This window comes from Mizuhopecten yessoensis, unplaced genomic scaffold (genome assembly GCF_002113885.1).
Source record: "Mizuhopecten yessoensis strain PY_sf001 unplaced genomic scaffold, ASM211388v2 scaffold523, whole genome shotgun sequence".
NCBI lineage: Eukaryota > Metazoa > Mollusca > Bivalvia > Pectinida > Pectinidae > Mizuhopecten > Mizuhopecten yessoensis.
The window spans coordinates 1,345,091-1,367,358 of record NW_018403589.1 but is presented as its reverse complement, the minus strand read 5'-3'; the positions used below and the strand labels follow the sequence as shown (position 1 = coordinate 1,367,358).

The 22,268-nt window shown below is 36.7% G+C and overlaps 2 protein-coding genes across 2 annotated transcripts in view; one reads left to right on the top strand and one right to left on the bottom strand.

Annotated features, from left to right (window-relative positions):
- LOC110450614 (vegetative cell wall protein gp1-like) overlaps positions 1–1,184 on the top strand; it is a 4,150-nt gene extending 2,966 nt beyond the window's left edge. The window contains exons 2-4 of the mRNA XM_021498233.1: positions 112–255; positions 504–577; positions 834–1,184. Of these exons, the coding sequence (XP_021353908.1) occupies positions 112–255; positions 504–577; positions 834–1,184 (569 nt within the window). The remainder of the gene's footprint in view (positions 1–111; positions 256–503; positions 578–833) is intronic.
- Positions 1,185–2,368: 1,184 nt separating this feature from the next.
- LOC110450452 (cleavage stimulation factor subunit 1-like) lies at positions 2,369–15,544 on the bottom strand. Its single transcript, XM_021497992.1, has 13 exons — positions 15,449–15,544; positions 14,004–14,131; positions 13,209–13,286; positions 12,591–12,683; positions 11,114–11,154; positions 10,133–10,255; positions 9,618–9,740; positions 8,506–8,581; positions 8,169–8,248; positions 6,919–7,074; positions 6,556–6,700; positions 4,619–4,699; positions 2,369–3,916 (listed from the first exon to the last, which is right to left on the bottom strand). The coding sequence occupies exons 1-13, from the start codon at positions 15,505–15,507 to the stop codon at positions 3,804–3,806; spliced, it is 1,296 nt and encodes a 431-aa protein (XP_021353667.1). The 5' UTR covers positions 15,508–15,544; the 3' UTR covers positions 2,369–3,803.
- Positions 15,545–22,268: the final 6,724 nt, after the last annotated feature.

The window sequence follows — 22,268 nt, the reverse complement described above, 5'->3', positions numbered from 1 at the left end:
GAGTCATCTTCCCGACCAGGTATCGAGTCACCTTCCCGACCAGGTTTGGAGTCACCTTCACGACCACGTATTGAGTCACCTTCCAGACTAGTTATGAAGTTACCTTGACAGGGATGGAGTCACCTTCCCGACCAAGTATGGAGTCCCCTTCCCGCCCAGGTATGGATTCAGCTTCCCGACCAGGTATGGACTCATCTTCCCGACCAGGGATGGAGTCATCTTCCCGTCCAGGTATGGAGTCTCCTTCCCGAGGAGGTATGGAGTCATCTTCCAGACTTGTTTTGAAGTTTCCTTGACAGGTATGGAGTCACCTCCCCGACCAGGTATGGAGCGACCTTCCAGACTTGTTTTGAAGTTTCCTTGACAGGTATGGAGTCACCTTCCCGACCAGGTATGGAGTCACCTTCCAGACTTGTTTTGAAGTTACCTTGACAGGTATGGAGTCGCCTTCCCGACCAGGTATGGAGTCACCTTCCAGACTAGTTATGAAGTTACCTTGACAGGTATGGAGTCACCTTCTCGACCAGGTAATGGAGTCATCTTCCTCGACCAGGTATGGAGTCATCTTCCCGACCAGGTATGGAGTCATCTTCCAGACTTGTTTTGAAGTTACCTTGACAGGTATGGAGGCGCCTTCCCGACCAGGTATGGAGTCACCTTCCAGACTAGTTAGGAAGTTACCTTGACAGGTATGGAGTCACCTTCTCGACCACGTATTGAGTCACCTTCCAGACTAGTTATGAAGTTACCTTGACAGGTATGGAGTAACCTTCCCGACCAGGTATGGAGTCACCTTCCAGACTAGGTATGAAGTTACCTTGACAGGTATGTAGTCACCTTACCGACCAAGTAAGGAGTCACCTTCCTCGACCAGGTATGGAGTCACATTCCCGACCAGTATAGAGGCACCTTCCTCGACCAGGTATGGAGTCATCTTCCCGACCAAGTATGGAGTCATCTTCCCGACCAAGTATGGAGCCATCTTCCCGACCATGTGGGATTTTCTCTGGCAACTCCAGTTTTCTACCACATTTAAACCTCCTGCGTGTTCCCATCTATCTTCCCGACCAGGTATGGAGTCATCTTCCCGACCAGGGATGGAGGCACATTCCCGACCAGGTATGGAGTCACCTTCCCGACCAGGTATGGAGCGACCTTCCAGACTTGTTTTGAAGTTACCTTGACAGGTATGGAGGCGCCTTCCCGACCAGGTATGGAGTCACCTTCCAGACTAGTTAGGAAGTTACCTTGACAGGTATGGAGTCACCTTCCCGACCAGGTATGGAGTCACCTTCCAGACTAGTTATGAAGTTACCTTGACAGGTATGGAGTAACCTTCCCGACCAGGTATGGAGTCACCTTCCAGACTAGTTAGGAAGTTACCTTGACAGGTATGGAGTCACCTTCTCGACCAGGTAATGGAGTCATCTTCCTCGACCAGGTATGGAGTCATCTTCCCGACCAAGTATGGAGTCATCTTCCCGACCATGTGGGATTTTCTCTGGCAACTCCAGTTTTCTACCACATTTAAACCTCCTGCGTGTTCCCATCTCCGCCAACAAAAGTGATTAATAGAAGTTGATGCAACTTTTCTCATAGCTGTTGTAACATAAATTAACTTTATATACTATTCTATACAGAGCATCTTTTTAAAAAATATTGATATTTTAACTTTAATCTACATGCCAAAAATCCTTAGGAAGTGTAAAAAGTGCATCTGTTTCTTTAAAATGACCCCAGGAATTCCATGTTTGTCATCAAATGAACAAATGGAAAAGGAAAGATGAACACCTTAAAAAGCTGTTTTGGGATAAAACAAGATACAAATTTATTGAAAACCAGTTGTGGTATTATCAATGAATAGTATTGGATACACTATTATTGCTACCCGAGAACCCAACATGAGGGGTGCAAAAGAGCAGAATGATCACATCAGTTTTTCTCCGCCAATCACGTATGACATCACTTATCATGATGTTATTTGTGATTGTTTAGGTCTAAACTTTAGACAACTTTAGATTTATAGAGACAATTTACTAACTCCCAAGGCTTCTGTTGTTTGTTAGGTTTATTACCGACGAAGAAGGGACACCAGTAAATTTGCTGACAGGATTATAGGTCTGCTCTATTGCAGCGGTGCTGTCTTAGTGCCTCTACTGACAGTAGCCAGGTGACACGGGAAAGAAACCTATGCTTCCTGCGTTACATGCACAACTACATGCACAGGGGACAAACAGGTGATGTACCTGTTTGTTACACCTGGCTACACTTTAATGATCTTGGGCCTGAATTTCTCCATATGTAAGGACAACTTGACACAGAAGCAAATAACCAGATTCAGCAACAAATAATGTAACAGACACACCGCTGAATATTTCACAATATTTATGACAGTATAAAACACATTACACACTTGGTACATGTATACTTTCAACACATATCTCACATGGTATTTTTCATCCATACTCAAGATTTGGATCAACTACATTTAATTCAATCCAAAATTTGATACAGCACATGTCTAATTTCTTTACACAGTCAGGACTCAAATTCTAAACATTGATCTATTATTACTTTTTGACATGTTTGTGTATGTACAGGGTTGCTTTCGCTTATTGCGATCCAAACGATTGAACTCGTTGGACCAGAGTTGTTCGTTTATGAAAAAAGGTTGGAAATTGTTATCTGCTTTCAGACAAGCCTTCATAAAGCCCTGCAAGGCCTACATAAACATTTGCAGGTCCGTAGGATTTATTCCCGAAATTGTTAACATTTAGAAACTGACAATATGGTTGTTGTTCAGGAATGAACAGGCCCCAGGTATCATTGATAGTCAATTAGCTGAGCTGTAATAGTTTAAATAGTGGTGGTTACTGAACCATTATGACAACCCTTTGATATAATTTATAGGCAACTTTCATCAATCAAACATGGTCAGAAGTTGTCTAGAGCACTTCGTTATCTTTTATTTTGTTTTTTCAGTAATTTTTCAGTAATCTTATATTTTGTTTTTTCAGTAATCTTATATTTTGTTTTTTCAGTAATCTTATATTTTGTTTTTTCAGTAATCTGATATTTTGTTTTTTCAGTAATCTTATATATTGTGTTTTCAGTAATCTTATATATTGTGTTTTCAGTAATCTTATATATTGTGTTTTCAGTTATGTTGCAATGGTCTCTCTCATTATGAAAAGAATTCTCTGCGTAGAGAAGCATTAGAGAACTACATTCAGAAAACACATTTTCAGCATGTGAGTTTATACCTTTAAAGTTTCTGTCTTTTTACTCCACATTTTTATCAAGTCCTCTCTGCAAAATGATCACACAGCATACCACATTTCAGAACTAACATTTTCACATTTATAATAAAAAAGATATTTCACTTTGGACTTATCATACATAATGAGTAATACTTCACACATGAAGGAAATTTATGAAGAACTATTACATAATTTAAGCATAAGGAACCTCAACATTCATATGCCCATTGTCTACATTAGTATCCTGTAGGTACAATGTACCCTGAAGAACAATTGCACCATGCAGAAAAGTTGTAATGATCAGAAGTTGTCAAGTTCACTGATGAAGTTGTCAAGATCACTGATGAAGTTGTCAAGTTCACTGATGAAGTTGTCAAGTTCGAAGTCCACACAATATCTGAGTTTCCATGTGAACAGAATGAAAAGAAAAGTCAAATAAGCATTTTATCGATGAAAGTGATGAACACCACATGACAATATTTGATATCGTGATTTTGATGAACGTCAATGAAGAATGTCCAGACTGATGAGTAATGGGCCGGGTTAGTCGGTGTCGGCCTTCCTGTACCAGAATCGTGCTCTGAAGTCCTCGCTACATGTGATGAAAGCTGGACCTGTTGGAGAGTGGGCTATGTATCGCACAGCACCATTGTGACCTTGAAAAATAGAGAATAAGTTTATATTTTAAAGAAAAACATGTTTCTATAAATTCTGTGAGACCCTTATCATGTGTTCAAAACAAATGTTACTCCTTATAATGTGTTTTAAAGTAGCTGGAATTAGCTTGCTAGGGCTTTGGGCAAAACAACAACAAAAGTGATTATTTTCTGAAATCCAAATGACCTTGTGATCATGACCTTGACATTTGACCTCAGCAGCTAAGAGCCCTCTTTGTAAGTAGTAATTGTATGTTGCATATATCCAAGGAGTAATTTGAGATAAACAGACATTTTAGAAAACTTCCTAGCAAAAATGGACTCATCGACTCACTCCACTTTAATATTTATAATAAATATTAAAGCCAACTACCGGTAAGTCAATAAGTCCATTTTTGCTAGGAAATAAATTGCCTACCTAATGACAAGGGATGGAAAAGTTTAGAGAATTCCAAGTGACTTCGGTAACTTCTAATATACGAAAAACAATTCCGGCGAAAATGGGTGAAATTGACAAAATCCATGTCAAAATCGTGACCCAGCATGTGAAGTTATCAAAATCAGGGTCACTTGGCAGCTGTGTTTAATCCCTCTGATGACTTTTTGTAAAGGTAAAATATATCAAACAGTTTTAATTTGTTATGGATTAAATCCTCTTCAAGGAAATCTGTGTAACAAAACTCAGTGCGCCTCAATAATTACCTAGTGACAGCAGACGTTGCCGCTCAGCGTTCCTCGAATCCCAACAGCACAGACTTGTTGTAGCCTCGTCAGGGAACAGCACTGTAGTAAAGTATTAAACAAATAGTAAGACAGTGACGTTAAGTGTCTGACCCAGTAGACATTGTTATTTTTACAAACGTTATCTAAGGGTCATGCCAGTATGAACTACATAGACAGCCAGAAGACAGATAATTTATTTCTACTTGTTTAGATCCAGGCTTACATAATTTGATATGATGTTCTACAGGGAATATCACTATGGTCTTTCATAATACTAATACAATTTTTTTTAATGTTGTATGAAATTGATCTATAGATACAGTACCTTAACCGTTGTAAATTTTATTTGAAAATCATTTGTCGATTAAAAAAGTGTTTTTTCCCAAATCCCATATATTTTCATTAAGTTTGTAAATACTTCTTATTTTGACTGGTGTGGCACACTGCTTTATATGGTGCTGATGTTTATGAACATTTCCATAATTCTTGGTGTGGTGAAACACGGCCAGTGCTGCTGTTTACAAACACTTACTGTAGTAATGGGTGTGGTTAAACATCGCCTGTGTGCAGTGCTGCTGTTTGTAAACACTAACCGTATTCCTCGGTGCGGTTGAACACGGCCTGTGTGCTGTACTGCTGTCTGTAAACACTTACTGTGGTCCTCTGTGTGGTTGAACACAGCCTGTGTGCGGTACTGCTGTCTGTAAACACTTACTGTGGTCCTCAGTGCGGTTAAACACAGCCTGTTTGCAGTGTTGCTGTTTGTAAACACTATCAATATTCCTCAGTGTGGTTGAACACGGCCTGTCTGCGGTGCTGCTGTTTGTAAACACTTACCATAGTCTTCAGTGTGGTTGAACACAGCCTGTGTGCGGTACTGCTGTCTGTAAACACTTACTGTGGTCCTCTGTGTGGTTGAACACAGCCTGTGTGCATTGCTGCTGTTTATAAAAACTTACAGTATTCCTCAGTGCGGTTAAACACAGCCTGTTTGCAGTGTTGCTGTTTGTAAACACTTACCATAGTCTTCAGTGTGGTTGAACAAGGCCTGTCTGCGGTGCTGCTGTTTGTAAACACTTACCATAGTCTTCAGTGCAGTTGGACACGGCCAGTCTGCGGTGCTGCTGTTTGTAAACACTTACCATAGTCTTCAGTGTGGTTGAACATGGCCAGTGTGCAGGGCTGCTGTTTGTAAACAATTACCATATTCCTCAGTGTGGTTGAACACAGCCTGTGTGTGGTGCTACTGTTTGTAAACACCTACCATAGTCTTCAGTGTAGTTGAACATGGCCAGTGTGCAGGGCTGCTGTTTGTAAACACTAACCATATTCCTCAGTGTGGTAAAACACAGCCTGTGTGTGGTGCTACTGTTTGTAAACACCTACCATAGTCTTCAGTGTGGTTGAACACGGCCAGTGTGCAGGGCTGCTGTTTGTAAACACTAACCATATTCCTTGGTGTGGTTGAACACGGCCTGTGTGTGGTGCTACTGTTGGTATAGTTTAACACTTACCGTAGTCCTCAGTGTGGTTGAACACGGCCTGTGTGTGGTGCGACTGTTAGTATAGTTTAACACTTACCGTATTCCTCAGTGTGGTTGAACACGGCCTGTGTGTGGGGCTACTGTTAGGATAGTTTAACACTTACCGTAGTCCTCTGTGTGGTTGAACACGGCCTGTGTGTGGGGCTACTGTTAGGATAGTTTAACACTTACCGTAGTCCTCTGTGTGGTTGAACACGGCCTGTGTGTGGGGCTACTGTTAGTATAGTTTAACACTTACCGTAGTCCTCAGGGTGGTTGAACACGGCCTGTGTGTGGTGCTACTGCTTGTATAGTTTAACACTTACCGTAGTCCTCTGTGTGGTTGAACACAGCCTGAGTGTGGTGCTACTGTTAGTATAGTTTAACACTTACCGTAGTCCTCAGTGTGGTTGAACACGGCCTGTGTACGGTGCTGTTGTTTACCAGTAGCCCCAGCTCCAGTGTACACAATGAGACACCTGTTAGTGGACAGCTCCCACAGCTTAACTAACGAGTCCTTACCACTGGACACCACGTACTGTAACAATCAAACACAGCAGGTGTCATGAAACAGAAACTAAGCTGTTGTATAAATCTCCCATTAACTCTGATCCAAATATATTGGCTTTTCCCCCCAATGAATTTACTGAAACATCTGTTTGCTTTTAGTGTTACTGTCATCACTTGTCAAAAATTGGTCTTAGCTTTCTTCAAAAAGCATTTTTTTTTTAAAACAGTTCTAATATTAAGACAAACCTTTGAGTTCCTGGAGAAGGTAACAGAGCAGACCTCGGTGCCGTCATGTGCCTTTTTGAATGTGTTGATACAAAGATTGCTTACTCCATCCCAGATCTTAATGTCACCGTCCTTAGAACTCGTCACAAATAAGTTGGCATTGGGACACCATTTAACCTGACAATAAATATATTATCTTTTTAAGTATAACAGACCTTTTGATTTGAGTTAAAGTTAAGGCTTTATGCTACCTTACACAGTATACCTGAAATCTGTGTTACAGTTCAAGTTACATACTGTATAATTGTACCTTACATGTTATACCTGTGATTTGTGTTAAAATTAAGGTTACATGCTACCTTACATGTTATACCTGTGATTTGTGTTAGAGTTAAGGTTATATGCTACCTTACACATTATACTTGTGATTTGTGTTAGAGTTAAGGTAATATGCTACCTTACAATTAATACCTTTGATTTGTATTACAGTTAAGGGTATATGCTACCTTATATGTTGTACCTGTGATTTGATTAGAGTTAAGGTTATATGCTACCTTACAATTTAAACCTTTGATTTGTATTACAGTTAAGGTTGTATGCTATCTTATACGCTATACCTGTGTTTTGTATTACAGTTAAGGGTATATGCTACCTTACAATTTATACCTTTGATTTGTATTACAGTTAAGGGTATATGCTATCTTACATGTTATACCTGTGATTTGTGTTAGAGTTAAGGGTATATGCTACCTTACACATTTTACATATGATCTGTGTAAGAGTTAATGTTATACATTACACCTATAATTTGTATTAGACTGTGGTAATATGTAACCTTACTCAGTACATTCCTATTTTTTGTACCAATTATCTATCTCCCCTTCTTATTAGCGTTAGCTAACCATGTAGTCAGGATCAGTTCATGCCTACTTGTGTGTCATTTACATGCGTTGTGAACTGAATCAAAATTACTACTGTATTCCTAAAACACATTTCATGTCTTCACGTGGAAATCTTTTAGGAAGGAGATAAAAATCACAGTAAGGTAGTACACGTTATTCTCCGATGGTCTAACTGATAGACAGCATCAACTATAGATAATCCAGTTTCTATAAGTAGATCAACACAAAAATAATGTTGGTGCACTGATTTACAATTGCGCTATTATAGCTGAAAGTAACTTGTAGTAATATAATATGAATGAATTTGTGTTAATTTAAGTAGAATACAATAGAAAACAGAGGAAGCTGTCAGTGCTGGAATGTACTTACTGCTGTCAGTGGTCCTTCATGTTGATGACTGGGGTGTCGACCAACAAAACACTGGAATGTATTCACATCATACAGACGCACTGCAAGGCAATATCAACATGTCAAACAAAACAAATTCAGTTTTATCGTAACTTTACTCTAGTGACAATAACTTGTTTGGTTTGGTTTGGTTTGTTAGTGTTTTACGTCCTATTAACAACTATGGCCATTTAAAAAAAAAATGGTACTCAAAATGTTGCGATATATGGTTGCAGCCCTAGTATAAACAATGTTAAAAGATATAAATCAAATATGATCAAAATTAACCAATGACAATGTAGCGCGTGTTAGAACTTACAGGTGGCATGTTTGGTACCACAGAGAATGTACTCTCCCGAGGGATGGAAGGACAAACAGCGAACTTCTGATGCCTCCTGTTGTAATTAGAGAAAACTATATTAAATGTTGAGCTGCTAGAGAGCTAACAAAATTATATTGATACAGAGATTTCATAAAGTCAATGACTGATACTGATGAAATATTAAGGCAGCTTTTGAATTGTTATATTTGATGTAAAAAAAAAGAGAAAATTGAAATGACTAAAAGAAACTTTTTCAAAACAGGTAAAACCTTTTTCATCTAAAACAAATTGCTGCCTTTTTCATACTTATCAAAGATTTAAGAAGCACATTTTGCAAATCACAAGTCCCAGAGAATCTGATCTGGAGAAGTGTGAATTTATCAATATGGAAAAAGTGGTAAAACAAATCATTTCATTGCAGTTTCCCTAGAATCTTAAAAGAAAGAGACAAATGAAATCTTAATTAACTCAGACATATTCTTGTAAAAAATATTTCCACCAATGGAAGGCAGACAGAAGATATTCTGTTGTTGGTTAATATTTGGACACAACGACTGCATTATTTTACTGCATTTTAGATCAGGTCTCATGGTGTTACTCTTGCACCCTTTATTTCTAATGACGTACAATCTACCCTATTATACACACGCAAATATCTATATATATTTACCATTGTATGGTATTGCCACTATATAACCCTACCAAATTCAGTTGGCATTCATATAGGCTAAGGATGCCAATTGTTACGTAGGATACTGCTGACCCTCCCCGGGCGATGGCTGCTCTATTCATTGAACAGTCGTACATTACAAATATTACTTGAACTACATGTAAATGCTGAAAAATAATAAGTGTTAGATTCCAAAAATGGTAAATATAAGTATTGAACTGCTTTCAGTTGGCAATCATAAGCAATATGAATCCCTACTGGACAAAGGTAAATCCAACATGAAGCGCACTTGCGCTTCATCCACTTGCGCTTCATCCAATTTACCTTTGTCCAGTTGGCAATCGTATTACCTATGAATGCCAACTGAAAGCAGTTCAATGCTTAATGATGTCTCTTATTCATTATTAAACAAAACCCAAAAAACATTATGATCACCAACCTGAATACTCTTGTATGCTTTCTTCACCGAAGGTTTGGAATATTCAAAGAACTTGATGCTGTAATCTTTGCTGCCAGAAGCCAGAATCTGATGGTTCGGGTGGAAATCAAGGCATGTCACCTCCTGTAAACAAGGAAAAAAAACAATATATAGACTTCGAAGGACTCTCTCAGCATTTATCCTTTAAGAAATGCCAATTACTGCGAATAGGGAAAATTTAAGGTAATGGTGAACAGCAGCCTGCTGAATAATAAACTTTCTCTGATACTTGTTTTCTAAATATAAGGTATCTTTATGCGTGCTTGTAAAAGTAAGTCACCATATGATACTCATTACTGAGGATGAAAGGGCAAATATTTTACATGAACTAACCTTTCCCAGAATACAGTTATTCAGTGACGTGAGGAAATACATTTACAATAACAGAACATTTTCATAAAATATGTGATGTTAATTATCAACATTCCAAATATCATGTTAGTAACTCCAGACTTCTCTTTCGTAAACAGTCTTACATCATTATGATCATAGAGAGTTCTGATGACTGGGTGGTTCTCCATGGCCTGCTGAGGGGTTTCCATGGCAATGATTTCAGCTGGTGTTGCACTTTTAGCCAACATCCTCTCGACATCCAAAATCTGACAACAAATTAATACAAACTTTTCAATGTGACAATCATTTATACTTGTTGTAAATGAGATTTAAAAAACTTGTGTGAGACTTTTCCAGATGCTTTATATTGAATTTTAATTTTTTAGTTTTTGAAAAGTAAAAAAACTAAATCGACTTAAGTGCCAGATGTAAGCCTCTATACCAGGATAAAGCAACAAGTCTTACTGACTTTGTTTTATAGACTTAATAATGAATACTTCAATACTGTCAATTTCCTGGTGTCATTGACAAATCTTTGCTCGTAAGTAACAGTTCACCATTGATATATGGGTGTGCTTACCTTGATCTTACCATCAATTTATGGGTGTGCTTATCTAGAACTCACCATTAATATAAGGATGTGCTTACCTTGATCTTACTATTAATATATGATGGTGCTTACCTTGAACTCACCATTAATATATGGGTATGTTTACCTTGAACTGACCATTAATATATGGGTGTGCTTACCTTGAACTCACCATTAATATATTGGTGTGCTTACCTTGATCTGACCATTAATATATGAGCGTGCTTACCTTGAACTGACCATTAATATATGAGTGTGCTTACCTTGATCTGACCATTAATATATGGGTGTGCTTACCTTGAACTAACCATTCATATATAGGTGTGCTTACCTAGAGCTCACCATTAATATATGAGTGTGCTTACCTTGATCTTACCATTAATTTATGGGTGTGCTTAACTTGATCTTACCATTAATATATGGGTGTGCTTACCTTGATCTGACCATTAATATATGAGTGTGCTTACATTGATCTCACCATTAATATGTGGGTGTGCTTACCTTGATATGACTATTAATATATGGGTGTGCTTACCTTGATAGAAGAATCTTCTGATCCAGTGGCAATCAGCTTTCCTGCAAATTAAATACAAAACATTAAAATCTTATAAAAACTAAATTTCATATGCCTTATGCTAAATTTCATATGCCTCATTTCATACACCAAAATCTTCAATAAGATGAAATAATGTGTTGTATCAAGTGAAGTAGAGATCATGATGAGTGTATTACTGGACTTAATTGCCATAATGTCAAAGACAAACAACAAGGTCCAACAGGACGCTGCATACATTGTATTTGCCAATTCTCCATATTTAGATGGAGATTCCTAATTTTGGACCCTCAAATTTAGTATTTGCAGATTTCATCTGAAAAACAGCTCAGAACATGCCATTTAACAGTTTTGTTTTTCCCATAGGAGTACATAAACTCCTTTTATTTATGTTTTTAATTCTGAGTATGCATAATCTCCTTCGTGGAAATTTTAAAAAGTTGGCAAGTATGTCGCTATGGTAAGGTTACTTGAAATGAGGTACTATTGTATGTAACTGACACATAGTTTTATTACATAATTTTTCATTCTTACATACAAAACTACTTAATTATCAGTTTTATCATCTATACTACTAGCAAAATAATTATCCACAAAACGTCAGAGCAGAAATTGAATCTTAAGAATGAAATGACAATTTTGAAATATTAAATAATTACAGTGTTTTGGGATATTTTCGATGTATTTATATTTTGGTTCATTTGGCACTTATCAGTGACTGAGCCAAAATTAAACAGACAAAAATATCATAATGTCTTAAATAGTTCATTGTCCGACATCTGTATTTTGATAGACAGTCTATCTACAGTACTCATGTATCATGCACCAAATTTTAATTTCCGTGAGCTTCATTAAAATTACCACCTAAAGCGAAATATGGAATTGATATTTTGAGCAGGATTGACAAGCTTTATACAAACTATCAATAGAGGGACATACCTCCACTGTGAAAGGCCTCCATCAACACTTACTGCCAAAGTGATAGGCCTCACTCTACACTTACCTCCACTGTGAAAGGCCTCGATCGACACTTACTGCCAAAGCAAAGTGATAGGCCTCACTCTACACTTACCTCCACTGTGAAAGGCAGTGATCGACACTTACTGCCAAAGTGATAGGCCACACTCTACACTTACCTCCACTGTGAAAGACCTTGACCGATACTTACTGCCAAAGTAATAAGCCCCACCCTACACTTACCTCCACTGTGAAAGGCCACTGCTCGACACTTACTGCCAAAGTGATAGGCCACACTCTACACTTACCTCCACTGTGAAAGGCCTCTGCTCGACACTTACTGCCAAAGTGATTGGCCTCACTCTACACTTACCTCCACTGTGAAAGGCCTCGATCAACACTTACTGCCAAGGTGATAGGCCCCACTCTACATTTACCTCCACTGTGAAAGGCCCCTACTTGACACTTACTGCCAAAGTGATAGGCCTCACTCTACACTTACCTCCACTGTGAAAGGCCCCTGCTCGACATGGCCCCTTATGAGCAGTAACATAACACGTTTCATACAATGCCGCCTCCGGGGATATGGTTTGGACTGGAATCAAAAACAATAATCAATCAAAGAATTTTCAATAATAACTTTTAACCTTCAACAAAATTATTCTGCCATACTTGATGTTCAGAAGTGAAACTATGATGATAAAATGACATTGTGTGTAGCGACAACATCTTGTATAGATTTCTGGTTGCTGTATCAACAGTCTGATCAATATCCATGAATTATCAAACCCAAAGAAAAAGTGAAGATAACATATAGTGTTCATAAAACAATAAAATTTACATTTGCATTGTCACGACTCACTAGCTAACCTACTTGAAAGCTGTGTCGTTGATGGGACTTTAAATGACATGGACCAAGAGACACAATTCTTAGCCAATCAACATGCGACAACATGCTGTTTAAGTTATGGAGCAAATTTGTGCTGACTGTCGATAAGGGTTGAGTTTTAAATTCTAAATATAACTTGTAAGTTTCAAAATATGCAAAAACACGGAAAAACATAAATATAAGCATCGAACTATGTTCCATACAAAAACAGTCCAACACTTAAGTACGTACCATCTGTTTCGTACTCCAGGTCTATACCAGATCCAGGGGCTACATTCTCTGATCCAATTACTTCCTTCCCGTGGATCTCTGAACAGAAAGTGAGGACAGTTTTAAGACTTTTAACAAGTACTGGTTCACAGATATAGAAATATCTAGTTACCTGAAATCAACATTACTGCATTCCTTATTGCCACTCAAGGTAAAGGAAATACAATGTATTGCAAAAAAGAAAATTAGACTATATCACCTCTATGTCTGAGTATTCATATATGATGATTCAAATCATATATTACAAAAACTGGACAGTTTTAATGCATAGGATCACAATCAAATTAAATATAATCAACTATATCATGTACATGTGTCCCATAACTGATACATACATGTCACTACATGTGTGTTTAAAGTCAACTGTTAAATAGGAACACTATATAAGTTTGATCAATTAACAAGAAAACTCTTCGTCAAAGATATACTTATTTACCCTTCAACGAACCCAATACAAATCTAAGGTCAGAATTCTGGGAGAAAACATTCTAGGCCTTGGTAGGTAGAGAAATCCTACAAGTTTTTATTGTGCGTTATGTATGGTGCTTGTGTACAATAGATTCTAAAACATATATAACAGACACAGGTGCTATGTCTTCATTTTTTTAATGGATACAGAAAAACTTAAATGATCCTTGAGTATTATAATGGAAGGGATTTTAAAAATATGTATTTCTTTTTATTAGTATTTTTCACGCTACCACAAATCCTGTCTGTATGGCATGAGCATGATAAAATCGTCTATTGTTGACAAACCTTCCTCAATCTCCAGGCCATACTTGAGCACCTTGAATAGTCGGTCGGAGGGAGGACATGCTGGGTGGGCCTTTACCAGAGTTGACAGTGAGACAGCCAGTTTCTGATGTCCATCATAAAACAGCTGACTGAAATATCATAATTTTATCTTTAATGAAAAGGAGCAGTAGAATATCAATTGGATCAAAATATATTTATAACAATGGTAGTTCAGAAGCATTTTAGTGAGATGCCCTCAAATAACCCTAAATCTGTGAATACCCTCTTTATATAACTAAAGCTGCAGTCAGGGCAATGCAAAGATTGGAGTTTGTGATCTCACAGCCATTGACAATTGTGTCCTTCAACAAGAGATTTTTATCGTTATTGCTCAACTCTCTTTGCCAAGAGTGGAGTAGTACAATATTGACTTTGTTGGGTGTTATGGTTCCTCATTTTATGCTGTTATATTCAAGAATTTGGTAGGTTTTTGTCACATAATGTACTGTGTTATCCATTGAATATACCCATGTCATATTTTTTGGCGTATTAACCCATGTTACATTCTGTATATATGAACTATCAACCCTGTGATTGGTTGTAAGTTTCAATTGTTTTAACTGTGACGTCACGCCATTGTGTTATTTATCGGATTTAGTTGAAAGAATAACGCCCTTTTTACTCCAAGTGTTTTAAAGAACTTATGTTTTTTATTTCACTTTATTCCCCATCTGAGTAATAAAATTGTTACTGCAAATGGGTAATTGTTACCCAAATGCAGGAGTATTACCCATATGTGCTGCTGTGCCCAACCTAATTAATACCCACTGCAATAAGGTACAGCTCTATCAATGCATTCTCACTTACTAGCACTCCTTCTACATCAGGCACCAACACAACTAAATACAAAGTAATGTAAAATAAATACCCCTGCACCCTCTTGAGTGTATAGGAGCAGAGTACATGGGTTCGTTTCAAATGTCTAAAATGCACATGTTATACTGATATGGGTCACAGCATAAATAAACATGTGTATGCTATACTGATATGGGTCACAGCACACATACACAGGAGTATATTTATGTGTGCTGTGACCAATATCAGTGTTGCATATGTGTATTTTAGACATAAGTAACGAAACCCTGTGGTTGTTCATAGTGAATCTTAACAGTAACGCTTGGATGTTTTTAGGTTTAAACATTTGTCTGCTCCAATGCATTCTGCTAGCCCTGTTACATATGCTATACACGTAAGTGAAAAACTGTGCGGGAAGCGACCATGATTGCCTGGGATAATGTTGACGTTATTAAGAAAACTTCATCTGTGCTTACTGCACTGATATTGCAGACAGCAGATATCAAGCAAAGCAAAGAATATTCCACAAATTTACCACCAGGCAAGGAGATGACTCCTACAAACATTTCGAACAACAAAACTTCGGCAAGTTGTTATCTACGTCGCAATACCTTATCATCAGTCTGTACATCAGATCCCTCTGTTTTACTTCATCGTGTTCGGACCCCATTTTTGTAAACCTCTGTTTACCACCCGGAACACTTCGGGTCTTGTTATGCCTTCTGTATAAAGGTCAGCTGAGTTCCGGATGGTACGTAGGCAGCGCCATCTTGGAATTAAACACATGGCTAGTTTGTTCTTTTGTGCGAAACGAAATCGAATATTGTTTACATTTTCAGTCTTTCCAATCATCATACTGATATCATTTACAAAGCAATGGCTTGCGGGAAATGGAGGGATGGGATAAAGGCATGCCCAATGGTAATGCCGATCGACCGCACGTTGCTGACTTTACTGACATTTTTGGTTGTGGCACAAACGGCCTGTATCACAAGAACACTATCTGGCCTGAAAGTTAATATCGACCAAGCATGTTTCATTCTATAGCATCATCAAAGCTAATATACTCGCATTAACAAAATGGCCATCCGAATTTCAACTGCAAAATTTGGAGGCTATGGCCAAGTTTTATGGCCGGCTCGATCGTCGCTACATGAAGTTTCTTTGTAAGACTGGGTGTCATCGATTCGATGAAGCACTGGAAAGACGCTTACCTTTCCGGAACGCATGGTCTTTTTCTCTTTGTACTTACATTTGACCTGTTACCTTTGACCCTACGGCACTACACACCATGTGACTATATATGTATACTTCCAAAGTTTTAGAACCTCGGTTATAACGAAGCTATATTGAGCCATAAAGCTGAACTTTGAACTTCAATAAGAGCTAGTTGGCAGTTCTAAAGACCTTAACGCAATAAATTCAAATACTAAGTAAGATATTCTCACTGCTGATCTACGTAGCCATGCGGACACCATACTCTCTGACATTCATGTAACATACCAAATTATCATGACTCTAAGTCGTGTTCTATAGATAACGTTGATTAAAGTACATTTTTATCACTGTGGCATTAAAAGTGTGAAAATGAAAACATTATTGACCTTGACGACCTCTATAGCTTTTTGTTCTGTACCGCTGCCGACAGAAGAATTAAGAATTGTTTCCGTAAATTTTACATTTTATTGGATTTACATTTGCAAAACAAGAAACAAGTACCTCTCAATCATCATCATCAGCACCACCACCTTTATCAAAATACAACACTAAGTATTTACCGTATTCAAAATGAATAATCCTATAATTATAATAATTTCTTTATTAAAAGAGGATAAATGAGAGAGAGAGAGAGTATGGATCATTTTTTAGTTTGAAAAGTATTTGCTGCCAATGGCTAATTTTAACTGAAGTTTGATCACCTATTAGCAGGACATGGTGAAAGGTTCTAACTTATCTGTTCCATTTCGTTCATTTCAAGAAATCCTGTTCACGACATGCGATTACAAATGTCTTATTACGATTCTGTTTCCGTAAAAAGGCCAATGGCTGGATTTCCTAACTAACATACGTTTAACTATCGTTGATACCTACAATGATATATCAAGCAAACAGATAATAAGTCCAAAAAAGTTACTTGTTTTCCGGTTACAATACCTACTCATTTTTGAGTGTGTACCATAAACTTTTTTTGGCAATTTTTATGGAAACATATGTGCAAGGTACCATGCCGCTCACCTTCGCTCTTTTTGTTTTCTTATCAACAGGATAAATATGTCCTTTTTTCTTACATAATAAAATAATAAAAGGTATTTACTAACCGTTACTAGTAGCACCCCATGCTGGAAGTGAAACGTGTCAAAGACAAAACAAATATAAAAATAATTTTATTTTTTTACGTGCCGTAAAGTATTTGATATTTTACATACATGTAGTAGTAAGCATGTATCGACACGTGCAATATAATGACGATGGTCACGCTAAAACGTGATCGACAAAGCAAGAGGACTGCATCGGCTTGAAAAAATCAAAGCTGGAAGCCGATCAACGGCGCAATAAAGCGAAAATGTACATCGATGAAGCCTTAGAGGAATGGAATGTCCACTGTTAACAGTCGCGAGGCTTACTGACAGACGAGAACTGTGCATGGTTCACTTAGTCCACATTTAAGTTAAATGTTCATATTCGGAAAGTTACGTAAACAGTCAAAATATAGGCAAACGTTGATTCATTTTAACATTGATTCTTGCAAACAATTTACAAATACTACAGTTTTAAGAATTTTATACATAACATTGATCAGAAGCCTCGGTAGCCGTGATCATTAACACGCACAGTCAATGTACTACTGTCTGCAATCAAGCGTGAGCTTCAGACCACTCACTCTCTCGAGAATTTCGGTTCTATCCCCAGCGGTGGTTGAAACAAGCTTAAGAGAGTGATGTCTGATAGGGTTAGTTGTTATCCCTCCGATGGCACTGTGGTTCCCCCCCCCCCCCCCTTGGGTTTTCCTCCACCACGAAAACACCATTTGTTCCCTTAGCAGCGTCGTAATAAAAGCTCTACAGAGCTTATGTTTGTTGTTAACAATTGTACACGACATAAAATAAAGATTATTATTATTATATTATTATTATAAGCAGACTTGAGTTATATGCTGAAATTTGGCCACGAAGACAACACATGCCATCGCACCAAGGAGGAACCACGCCATCACCGATCCGACGTCATCCTCCTGGTCCAGAGGGATCCCAAAGACGAGCGTATAGGGAAGCGTAACGAGAGGTCTTGGCCTCAAGAACTTGAACATTGCATTTCTAAATGTATGTGGACTTATGTCTAAATCGTTACTACCAGAATTTGACAATATAGTTAAATCATGATAAAGCATGATATCCTTGTAGTTGTGGAAAGTAAAACTGATAATTTAGATATTATTAAATTACCAGACGAGTACACATACTTTGCAAAAAAATCGAACAAAATGTAAAAAAGAATCAGGAGGTATTGTCATTGATTTTAAAAAGAGTTTAGAAGATATGTTACAATTTATCACTACCGAGTCTGAATTTGTGCAATGGATAAGAATATCCCAGAAACTACTACAAAATATAGATTATGATATTGTATTAGGGTGTACGTATATCCCTCACGAAAGTTCCAAGTATTCTTCTTCGGATGCATTCTCCGATGTGGAGTCTGACATTATTAACTTGAGTAGCAATGACACCAGAGTAGGAGACGTTAATGCTAAAACTGAGAATATTCAATTCTCAAATGTTTTGAATATAAATGAAAGTGATGATCTTTACAAAATCATGTATGATTTTGAAAAACTAGAATTATATAACATTCCACTACAACGTTATAGTGAATGCAAGGCTAAAACTAACAATTTTGGTAATAATCTACTAGACTTTTAGCAAATGGTAGAATTGGTTGTGATCAGTTTAATGGGAAAAATACCTGTAATGGCTCGTCTCTTATTGATTATTTACTTCTAACTGCAGACTTATTCAAAGTAGTAACATATTTTGAGGTTATTGATTTTAATCCACTATCATCCGATGTTCATAATTGTATTGAATTTAAGTTCGAAGGGGCGTCAGAACACATACATACTCTATACGAAAATCCTTATGCAACCGACAAAAACGGTGGTTATGTGAAATGGAAGGATCAATTTAGTAATTCGTTTACTAATCTCATTGCGGATGATCATGATAATAAGCTTACTACGCTGAACAAGTATGTTAAAAATTTGAAAGCTAAGGAAACCGACCAAATAACTAATACAGAAATTTATTATGTAACTAAAAATATCACAGATATATTTACTACGTCCGCCAACCAGTCATTCGGTCGCAAATCTATTTACCGCAGAAACATTCATGAAAATAACAAACCATGGTTTACATCAATCTGTAAAAAGCTTCGAAAAGAATTTCACAAAGGCAAACAGAACTATTGTAAACTAAAAAATGATGTTAACAAGCACGCCTTGAAAAGGAAAAGTCGTAATTACAGGAAAGAGGTAAATAAAGCATACAAAACCTATACATTCAACATGGAAAAGAAAATAAGAGATTCAGTAAAGGAGAGTCCAAAATTACTATGGAATATTACAAATAGGTTTTCGGGTAAACCAAAATCGCAAAAAAAAAATAAAAAAAATATACCAATGAACGAACTCTACAACTATTTTTAAAAAAATCAGCTAGCTATGAGGAAGATAATAATGAAGGACTTCTACAAGATATTGATAACTATGAAGTCTTTGAAGATCTTACTGCTGAAATTACCGAAACGGAAATTATTCGATCGATAGAAAGCTTAAAAAATAATAAAGCGAGCGGAATCGATGAAATACGGAATGAATATACAGATTTTTTCAACATCATTATCAACACTGGGTTAGTACCCCAAGAATTGACAGTTTATTAAACCTATATACAAAAATAAAGGAGACCAGGGCGATCCGGATAATTATAGGGCGATAACTCTGGTGCCATGCTTGGGAAAAGTATTGACCTCTATATCTGATAAGATAAACCTGATATCCTCCGCCCAAGCGGGATTTCGAAAGGGATATTCCACTACTGAAAACCTTTTTATATTGCATTCCCTAATTTCTTTATATTTTCCAAAGGATAAAAAGTTATATTTTTCAACTGAAATTATTTGATGCACTTGTGTCACCTATTTTATTATATGAATGTGAAATCTGGGGCTATGATAATACAAAAGGTATCGAAAAAATGCATTTACAGTTTTGTAAGGAAATTCAAATCATTCGGAAGAGCACCCGAAATTATATGGTATATGGTGAGTTGGGAAGGTATCCCCTAGAAATTGAAATCAGTGTTATAATGGTTACGTTCTGGCATATGCTTATAATGGGTGGATCGAAATTATCTAGTGTAATGTATAAGTTAATGTATAATTTGTACCAGAATTCTGTATTAAGTTTTAAATGGTTAACGCATATACGAGATATTTTAAACAATACTGGATTTAATCATTTATCAAATCAAATATCATGTACAATTAATAGACAATGCTTGAAAACTATCATTAAGCAGAGATTATGCGATCAATTCAAACTTTCTCGCGAGGGCAAGTTTACTCCTTATTCAAATATCAGTTTAATATTGAACCATATCTTTTAAAGCTTAATCGTAATGAACGAAAAGTAATTTGTAAATTTAGAACATCAAATATAAAATTTCCTATAGAAACAGGAAGATGGAATAGAGTCCCACGCGAGGAAAGGTTATGTCCCCTATGTAATAACTGTGTTGGGGACGAATACCACTACTTATACCGATGAACTAATGTACCGTTGTAGCTCTTAGACAACTTTATATACCAAATTATTATTATGCCCACCCAACTTATATCAAAATGAAAGGAATGTTCTCAATATGTAACACGGTACTTTTAACAAAAGTAAGTTAATTTATGCAAAGAGTAATGAAGCTATTTAATATCTAAAATAAGATGGCTAAAAGAATTATTGAAATGGGCTGTTATTGTATAAATTGTATCATGTGCCGAATTATGTGTGTACTATGTCCATCAATGTATACTATGTAATATGTGACCTGTTGTTACGCACGTATACGTATGGCGTGAGTGTAAAAATAAAACTTGCAAGTCACGCGCCGCTTAATTAGTCGGTCCCATCACACGTGGATAGACTCACTACACTGTTTTCGAAATGAAACAGGTATATACAGAAGTGTAACTTTATGATTTCCATCGGCTTTACAAAAGAAATTACTGATAATCACATAAACTTGTTCGGATTGTACACTGTTAGATATTAGCCAATGTTGAGCTTCAAATAATCATCTTGATAATAAATAACCCTCGTTTTTAAATTGATAGTCAACTCATTAAGACAAAAATAAGCATACACTTTATATACATGGAACACTCAATTACCCGGAAATAATAAAAGGTTAAAATCTTATCAAAATGGTTACTGAAAAACAAGAACAACGAAACTCGAATACAAATATTTACATTCGTGAATGTAACATTGCTTGAGTTACTGTTAATGTGGTGCAAATATAGAAAATACAATACACCTTTTCTTCGAGTGTCAGTATCATAGGCATCACATCTCCTCTGTGTGTATAATAATCTATTAGGATTTGTTAATCTTCATGTTTAATTACATGGTGTCGTTGGTAAGTCTAACGAAACTAAGAAAAATGTACTTAATCATACTCTAGTTCATATTTAAAAAACACTAAAGGATTCTCAATTTATAAGTAATATCCTTTTACATGCAAGTTCTAACGATATAAAATATACCAATTACGAATGGTGGTATAAGAGTGAGTGAGTATGCGTTCTTCCGTTATTGTCCTATCTACCAATTTAATATATATATGAAAGTAAAATTACTGGATACCGGTATCTATAGGAGAAGACTTATATAGGCTAAGCCTGTTGTCTTATCCCTTTGGTGATATATGTACTGATATATTTCATCTGTAATCATTGTATTTAGCTTTGTTGTTTGTATTAACAATGAAATATTTGAAATGAAATACATCTTTACTTGTATTGGGTAAATTTAACTTTATATTGGAAAGTATTGGGTAAATCGACACTTGTATTGGGGGAATTTAACTTTATATTGGATGGTATTGGGTAAATAGACACTTGTATTGGGTAAATTGACACTTGTATTTGGTTGTATTGGGTAAATAGACACTTGTATTAGGTAAATCGACACTTGTATTTGGTTGTATTGGGTAAATCGACACTTGTATTGGGTAAATTGACACTTGTATTTGGTTGTATTGGGTAAATTGACACTTGTATTGGGTTGTATTGGGTAAATCGACACTTGTATTGGGTAAATTGACACTTGTATTTGGTTGTATTGGGTAAATCGACACTTATATTGGGTAAATTGAC

Bases quoted from the DNA above. Each gene is read 5' to 3' on its own strand.
- LOC110450452 (XM_021497992.1), bottom strand. From the start codon at position 15,507: ATGGGGTCCGAACACGATGAAGTAAAACAGAGGGATCTGATGTACAGA. The intron at 13,287-14,003 runs GTTTGTCAACAA...CTTTCTGTTCAG, and splicing joins TGGCCTGGAGATTGAGGAAG to AGATCCACGGGAAGGAAGTA. The intron at 10,256-11,113 runs GTAAGCACACCC...ATTTGTTGTCAG, and splicing joins CAGAAGATTCTTCTATCAAG to ATTTTGGATGTCGAGAGGAT.